The following is a 9,158-nucleotide window of genomic DNA, read 5'->3' as shown; positions in this document are numbered from 1 at the left end:
GCTTACTGATTGTTCTTTAGTAGCAAACATTATTTATAACTTTATATAAATAAAAAATACACATGATTCATTGAACATCTTTAATGTCAACTTTATATGAAAGAAAAAACGCTCCCTTTTTTTATATGTCCCACTCATTTTAAACATTTTCATTATTTAGCAATTGTTTTACTCACATTTTTTTAATTTCATTTATAAACTTATTCTATCTTTATCTTAACAATTTATTTTTATCCTCCATTTGTTTTAAGTCTTATTCTACCATTACAAATTAATTTGTGCACTAAAAGTTTAGCAAATGATTATTAGCTGAAATTATGTTTTAAACAAATCATTTATCAAGGAGAGTATGTTTTAAACAAAGAATTACTCGATTATATTCTTATATATGAAGTATGTTTAGCAAATGATTATTAGCTTAAATTATGGACCGAAACTGTTAGTTGGTTAAGCTAATCGTTTACACTGGTTGTTAAGGAGATGTTGGCTAAAAATTATTTGACAACTATTGGTTTTTTATTAACGGAAAAGTAAGCCAAAAGCCAAAAACAATGAAAAAAAACTACAATGATTAACTTTTTGATTTTGGCTTTTCGATTAGCATAAAAATCATTTATCAAACACTTTTTTGGTTGATTGACTTATCTAAAAAAAAAGCTAAAAACTAAGCAAAAAGCCAATAAAAAAAATGGATTCCCAAACACACCCGATGACAGCAAACAATCCACAACTTAGTGTCACCTAACAGCTTAGTCCTTCAGCAAAAAAATACATCCACCTCTCACATATCCAATTGCAACAAAGTTTGTTTAAGCAACTTCCATCAAAACTGAATTTTGATGATCGGATATACGCAAATTTACCATACCTTTGATCTCCATAACAAACAAGAAGGGAGAACATGAATGAAAAATATAATGAATTTTCCGACAAAGTTGATTGCAGCTGCAGGCTACAAGCCTACAACCAACAATCTTGAGTCCTGACTGAGGAACATCTAATTTGCGTATTATATATTTATATCTATGAAAACTTCAGTTAACACATTACAAAACATCACTAGTAAGGCAAATGACTCACTCTAGACATAGTGCAAAAACAAGGCCTTGATCACCGTATCGCGACCGTATTATAAAGGTTTTTGAGTTTATCCCAACCGAAACATAAACGCATTGACAGCAAAATCATCCATATTGGCCGTAAAATCCGTTTCACAACCATTACCGCGACCGTATTTTTGCACTATGCTCTAGAACCCAATTTCTAGCCTTGATGAGGAACTCCAAAACAACAACTGTAATATGAAAAATTTGTACTTTACATCCCAAAAATAGATCAATAAACCTCTAAAATTACAGAAATAGAAGCTATCAAATAATAAATTTACAACCAATCCAGTGGATAGATTACACAATCTAGCATTGAAGCTCATTACTGACCAGCAGAAATCAACTCATTCAATTCAGTATTGAAACATATCAATGAAAGTGAATTACAAGATTATGCTTGATTTTACTGCATCCTGCTACCAATTCTATGCATATGCATTGTGATGAACTACTACGGTTAGCATTACAACGACAATGTTATACACAAACTCAAGAACCATACTTCAGGGGATCAACAATAACACCCAGATGGTTAATATTTCGAGCAAACAATCATTTTAGAACATATCAAAACACTTGTGGCCGTAAGACAAGCAAAAGTTACAAGCACCCGAAAGATTTGTAAATAACAAAAACCAAGGGCAAACATGTATAAACAAATTCAGCGCAAGAGAAAAGAGTCTGACGGTACCTCCTATACTCTTCGCAAGCTTCAAATTGAGGAAAAAATTACACCCCATGATCCGATGGGTGGAGGAGCCTGAATTGGCGAGGAAGATTTATGGCACAATGTCATGTCTCTATACCTTCTTCAACGGTTGGAAGTCCATTCTCGATGGTAAATGCCGGATTAAGAAATTTTGCAACAAACGCCCACAGCTTGTACACATCGTCGAAGTTGGTAAGAAAGCTAAGCGATGCAGTCAAAACCTCGACTCTAAAGAAGCCACTTTTTCCGTCAAATCGACCACTACCCATTGGCTTGCATAATGTTGTATCTGTAATGTTCAATTCCCCGTTTGGATTCCCAGGAACATCCATGATTCTAATATGGCTAAGGATGCCAATACCAAGACAAATCCCATGTGCTTCAGCAAGCTTTTGGACAATTTCCGGATTGATTAGCCCCCGGGTTCTGTTTCTCACATTGAATGCCACCGCAGCACCTCTTTCATATTTGATTTTCGGTCCATATATTTGGACGAGAGGGACAGCATTATTTTCATCCGAACCATGGAATCTCAATTGCAAAAGCGATGTCACAAGCCAATTGATCAAAAACCGTAATCTAGAAGTCGTTCTATTGAGACCCAACAAGTTTATATGGTCAAGATGCCGGCAAACTATCTCAGGTTCCCTCCTATCGGATCCTAGATCATCACCATAATCTCCATCACTTGCATAATCATAATCTTCGAGGTTTCTTGTAGACGCCTCACCTGCCTCCAAAGTATGACCAGATAGCTCTCTACGACTGTCCTCTATACTGAAGGACACCCGCCTACCTCTGCTAGGAACATCATCTTCTTCAAAGCATACAACCCTTCCGCCAGGAAACTTATTGCCATCCCTCCGTCCCAAAAGCCTGAACTCGCCTTCGGTTTCTCTTTTAATAGCACTTTCTTTTGTTTCCGCATACACCTCAGATGTAATGCCGCAAGACCCTGTAATGCGACAGTTGAAATCCGATCTATTTACTGAAGCCAGTGAAGCTTTGTTGATTGGATTATCATGTTCATACTCCACTATCTCATTTACAGGTTGTATCTCCTCATTGATCTCATGGATGTTTTCACAACTACGCGAGACTGATTGAACTGCAGCATCAAATGATAGCATATGCCGTCCATCATATGTTGGGCTCCTAGACTTGTTTGTAGCAGGCTTAGGGGAAACCCTTTTGGCACTCTTCTTCCCGGTAAACCATAAGGGTGGGGAAGGAGTAGATCTCTGTCTCTCCAACTGGCCTGCATTCTCTGAACTAATTGGGCTTTGACCCAAGTCGATCCAGAATGAGTTGTCGGAAGATTCATCCTCACTGAATATAGGGCTCTTCATTACCTCCCCTACCGAAACACTCTCCGTCTCTTCAAAGATTGTGCTAGCGCCATCTCTATCTGAGTAGTTTTCATGCTCCATCTCAGTGTCAAACACATCCCTCACCTGAGCAGACGTAAAAGCGCCAGAAAAAGCCGGCATTTGTGATCCCTTCTGGGAATCCCCTTTAAAATCCCCATTTTCATCGACTTCATCATCGTCAACCCCAATCAACCCATCAAGACCATCCATCGAATCACCCATATACGGTGGAAAAACCGGAGTGATCTTCACCATTCCAGTTCCAGTCACCCCAGATTGGCTTTGAAGGCATCCCAACACAGATTTCTTGATCAGGAGGCATCCAAATCCACTGGGATCATAACCAAACACCCTATAAAACGAAGTGATGATAAAATCAGGACGAAACAACGACAACCCAAGTGAATCCATATCCTTAGGACCCAAAGCACCAGCATCCAACAGAACATGCCAATTGTTTTGCTGTGCAAGAGCCATCCACTGATACGAGTACTTGGATCCCGTCACTCTCGATTGAACAGGAAACACAAAAAGCCCAGCTGCAGAATCCTTCTTCCTCTTCTTCTTATTCAAAATCTGCTTCCTAAGATCAGCTGAACATGGTTTAAGAGTAGGCCATTTAAACCAGGCACTAACAAGTTTAGCCCCTTTCTCCTTAGCAGCTTGAGACATCCAATTCATAGATTGACTATCATGATCAAACATAGTCAATAATTTCTTGTTTGTATGAAAAGGATATGCTTCAGCTAACAATTTAAAGGCAGAACCTCTACTAACAGTGAACACAATTCCATATTCATTATCAGGAATGTTCAAATAATCCATAATTCTAGTTTTTATATCATGTTCAACAGTCCCTTTCTCAGCACAACCATACAATACATGATTACTCAAATTAGCAGACATTTCAGACAAGCTAAAACTTGAAGTATCCCAATAATAAAGAGTCTGAAGATGAGAAAACAACCCAAATCCACAATAATCAAGACATACCTTAGCAGCTGGCCCTGTAAGATGCCCATACTCATCTAATCTCAGCTGATCAATCTTTTCAGAAGATTGATACTTAGGATACATTGTGAGGAACTTAGAAAAGGCCTCATTAAGGGCAGGAATCGAGTCCTCCGATTCGAATGTACGCTCAGCAGCTAATGCAGTTGCTCTAAGGAATTCCTTGAGGGCTTGAAGCCTAGCAAGGGATCTCGATCGCCCGAGGCCTTCATCTTTAGTAGAATTGGCATCGGGGTCAGTTTCTAAAGTGGATTTTAGAAGAGACCCATCTTCAGAAGCTTCTTCAAGAGCTTCTCTAAGCTTATTTTCTTGCAACTTTCTAAGAATTGAAGGGTTTTTCTTACTATCTTCCCCAAATTCAGACCCATCTTTTCTTCTACCTTTCTTGTCAACAAGTAATGCCACACAATGGGAAATAGGCTTCCATAGTGAAAGATGCATCTGAACTAAGAGTAAAAGCAAGCCTAATCCTCAACAGAAATCTACCTAAGCTTGGGTTTTCAAGCCAAGATAATGACTTTCTAACAAGAACAATGAGCAGATAGAGAAAGTAAGTTCAAATTCAAAACTTTCAAGGAGGGAATCAGTTCAGATTGCTTTCTCTAAAATCAATGAGTTCACTTTCAGAAAATAACACCAAGAAAAAAAAAAGTTGCCACTAAACAACTTCAAACAATTCATTCAAAAACACAAAGAATCATACAGATTCAAAGGTGAAAATAAAGGGTATAATAAATTAAAAAGGGAAGTCTAAGTTGGACCACAAAGAAAACCCAGCAAAAGGATTGATTCCTAAATAAGATCAAACCCAGAAAGTGAAGATTAATAATATATAATCTGAATAATTTGCATTAACTAATTAAAGAGGAGGTTTTAAGCACCAATCTCGGCCAGAAAATAAGAATAAAAATAGGGTATTTGCATTTGACTTAGGAAGAAGAGAGTGAGAAGAACAAAATTAGGGTAAATTAAGCTAAATTAAACTAAACCCACTTCCTATAATGGACTGAATTTGAAAACCCAGATCCCAAAATCACTGAAACAGGATTAACAGAGAAAACCCTAATTGGGAAAACTTAACAAGAAGCTTTGAAGTAATCCCCCATTTTGACTTTGTAAGTTAAGAACTTCATGGAAAACAAAATTTCAGTAACTGGTGAGTGGTAATTTCTTGAGTGAGTCTAATTTTGAGGTTTGGAAAATAGAAAAATCTGGGAAATTGGGAGAGTGAAAGAAGAAGAAAGAAGAGAAAGAAAAAAATAATAATGGAAGGTTTATGAGGTCAACAATGAGCAGAGAAGTAAAAGTGGATTCTTTTATTTCAATGAATTCTTAAATTTTACCTACTTGCCTCTTTCTGTCTTTTTCTCTCTCTCTCTCTCTTATATCTTCTCTCTCATTTGAAATTTCTTTTTGTTGTTTGACCACATTGTCTCACTCTTTCTCATGTTCATGTTGATGAACCGTTGATCTACATTCTAGACTAAACTAATATTCTCTCCTATTCATGTTAATAATTCCATTTGACTAGGCATATTTGTTGATACAAGAAATATATTATTAATTTCTCAAAATGTGTATAGTTAAAATTTGTAAAAAATAATATCTAATATATATATATATATATATATATGATTTTTACATTAAAACGAATCAAATAAGATTTCATTTGAATAAAATACAAGTTAAGAGTGATTGATGAATCGTGTCAAAAGTTAAATGAGACCATTAGGGTGAATAGAAGGTTGAATTATGCTTTTTTCGTACTCTAATATTTTTTTATTTTGAATATTTTATTTTAAAGAGGGAGAAATTAGACCTGGCTTTTGAGATATATAAAAGATAAAGTATATTTATATAAATTTTTTTTTAGATTTATCTCAATACATATCTTTTTATTATACATTTTAAATATTTTTAATGATGTATATTTAAAGTTGTTTAAGCTGTAAAATTGCTTTGAAAATTATTGTAAATGGATAGAAAAGTAAACATAGGGAGTACTAGTTTGTTTGTTTAGTTATTCATTAAGGTTGTGGGGATTTTGTAAATTATTATTGTCTTTGTTTGAATGTTGGGTAACCATTATAAACACCCCTAATTAAGAGTTAAGACCATTCATGTAATAAGTGGATGGGAGATTACTAAGAGCAAAAATAGGTGTTTTACCATCCAAAGTATGTGATTTAAGAATTAAAGTAGGTGTTTTTGTTAGAGAATGTTATGCTTATATTTTAGGAAATGATTCATTATCATAAACCTAATATCCCGCTCGAAAATAGGTTTTAGGTGAAAAAAGGTGACGGAAAATCCTTACCCGTACCCCTTCAAAGAGAGGGCCAAAGTAACGTGGTCAATTTTTCCCCAAAAAAGTTAGAGTCCTACATAAAGAGAAATATATAAGTGATATCATTGTCTCAAGAGTAAAACTACATGCACAAACAACATTGGCCAAAACTATAGCTGAAACAATATAATAAATACGTTGAGTAAATAAATAGACAAAAAGGAGCAGGTAAAAAATAGCTAGACACTAGGGCAAGAAAATCAACTAAGGATATAATTAGTATACTAAAATATAAATCAGGAGTCTCCAACTATTTGTATCTCTAGTCAAGTCCTGTGAGAGGTGCAACTCACTTAAGTCGTTCTAATTTGCTCAACTCATGTTTTCTTAGGTCTTCCTCGATTTCTCTTACTCTCCATTATGATGTTTTCTATCTTTCTCATAAAAGAGTCGACCGTCTTTTTTTGCAGATAATGGGGCAACACCTAACTTCTCCCTAAACTCCTTGTTCTTGATTTCATCCTTCATTGTGTTACCGCACATACATCCCATCCACCTCAGCATTTGCATATTTGCTACTCCTATCTTTTGTTCATGAATCTTCTTAATGGACCAACACTCTATCCCATCAGCAATTCTAGCTAACGGCAAACTCTTAGAATTTACCTTTCAGTCTAATTAGGAACTTCTTCAATTGTCACCTCTTGACTATCAGCTTGCTCTGTGCTATTAAAATTGCTTCTCATATTCTTTTTTTGTACGAGTTATACATAGTCATTTGCCTTCTAATAAATTACCCTCCTTTTTTCTAATTAAGCATTAGTCTCCTCGCTAGTTTTTGCATTTATTTAGCTAGAATTTATTGTATATATTTAGTTTCCTTGATTATGGTTATTTTGATGTGTAATTTGTAGCCCTCTAGCAACTAAACACTTTGTATGTATTTTAACAAAATCATTGAATACATTAGGCAAGGAACTTCCTTCATGGTATCAAACACTATTTAGAACCTATCTTACTAACTTATATATGAAAAATAAAAAAAATTGACATTAATAAAGTCTTAAATGAGACAAAATAAATAAGATTTCACTTCATCACCATCATACGTAGTGGATTTCGCTTGATTATATTTTAACTTATACATTAAAAATAAAATATAAAATAAAAATGATCAATGAATATGTGAAGTGAGAAATAAGACAAATACGAGTAATATAAACTAAGTAGGAGAGACTAAAAGATGGTAAGTTTGATTTTCAATTTTGAAATGTCAAAAATTAAAAAGGTGTGATAAGGTATAAGTGAACCTCATTAAAGATCTCATACTTACCACCTATCCACTACTCATGACAGATAAGACTTTTCATACTCATATTCACCCACTAATCAGCAAATTAAATTCATATTCATACTCACCCCAACTGAGATAGGTGCAGTGCAAAATCTATATAATTTTACTCATTTGCCATTCGTAGGACTAAAGAGGGAGTAAAGATAGTATGTTTGATTTTTAATTTTTAAATGTGAAATCAAGAGTAGACTAGAGCAACTCAAGTCAAGGCCATCTATCCATGTTGAATGTGGTATAATTGAACCCCAAAAGTAGTGGAATTTAAAGCTGGAATACAATCTTATTTTATGTATTGTAATGTAAAATGTAAACCAACTAAGTACAAATAAAGCATGCAGAGTGGAGTAAGTGTAAAATAATTTATGCATGGATTCTGAAAAGAAGAGAAAACAAAAGTAAATTCTAAAAGCAATTTCTTGTCAATCATTCATGGCTTTCTAAGATACTTTTTCAAAGTTACACATAAGTCCTCCATATTTAGATAGTGGTGGGATTATATTGGTTATTGGTAAGATGACACAAATTATGAATCTGTATTTAGAATTACTAATAAAGATGATACTGACACCATCCAATACACACAGAAACAACACCACAATAATGTTTTGAGGATTATTTAAATTGCACATTTCTATTTGTCCTTTTTTGGATGGATATTGATATGATCTGTCTGTTATTTTTTTCTTTTTGACTTCAACCTATGTGAGATATGATAATTATAATTATGATTATGATAATGACTTTTTTACTCAAAAAGCTCTTATATATTTGAGTCTAAGAATTAAGCAAACTCAAAGTGGCAGCCGGAGAATCCAAAATATCATACCCCTATTAGAAGTGTGTTTGTAAATATTACTATTTTCTTTTGAAATGAATAGAAGTACTTCATATGATATGATTGAAAATGTAAAATACCATAATTAAGGTTTATTGTGAGAAATTTTTCATGTAAAATCCGTAAGATCTTTGTCAAATTAGTGTTAGATTGAAGTTGTGAAATATTGTCATCATCATAGCCAGTATATCTCGTTCATAGAAAACTATGATTAGGGTCTAAGGAGGAAAGAAAGACGGAAACCCATACGCATAAAGGAGTACGCAACTAAAAGAGTCCCTCGGCTATAGAAAAATCCTTAGAAAAAAGATTCCTGCACAAAAAAGATCGAGTGAAGTTGGAGCCGTAAGCCCGCATATTACTACACAAACTTGGCCTTTAATCATAAAATCGGTAAGAGGATGATAAGTCAAAGGCCAAGAACAAGAACACCAACAGATAACTGAGTAAGAGTGAAGTTGTGAAATCTTGTAACTAGCAATT

General features: G+C 34.4%; 1 protein-coding gene across 1 annotated transcript; it reads right to left on the bottom strand.

Moving 5' to 3' along the window:
- Positions 1-1,297: 1,297 nt before the first annotated feature.
- LOC130820755 (uncharacterized) lies at positions 1,298-5,501 on the bottom strand. Its single transcript, XM_057686259.1, has one exon. The coding sequence runs from the start codon at positions 4,638-4,640 to the stop codon at positions 1,902-1,904; it is 2,739 nt and encodes a 912-aa protein (XP_057542242.1). The 5' UTR covers positions 4,641-5,501; the 3' UTR covers positions 1,298-1,901.
- Between the last annotated feature and the right edge of the window lie 3,657 nt (positions 5,502-9,158).

The sequence above is a fragment of the Amaranthus tricolor genome, chromosome 8, assembly GCF_026212465.1.
Source record: "Amaranthus tricolor cultivar Red isolate AtriRed21 chromosome 8, ASM2621246v1, whole genome shotgun sequence".
Lineage (NCBI taxonomy): Eukaryota > Viridiplantae > Streptophyta > Magnoliopsida > Caryophyllales > Amaranthaceae > Amaranthus > Amaranthus tricolor.
Note: the sequence above shows the minus strand (reverse complement) of the source record. Positions and strands in the feature narration are given on the sequence as shown.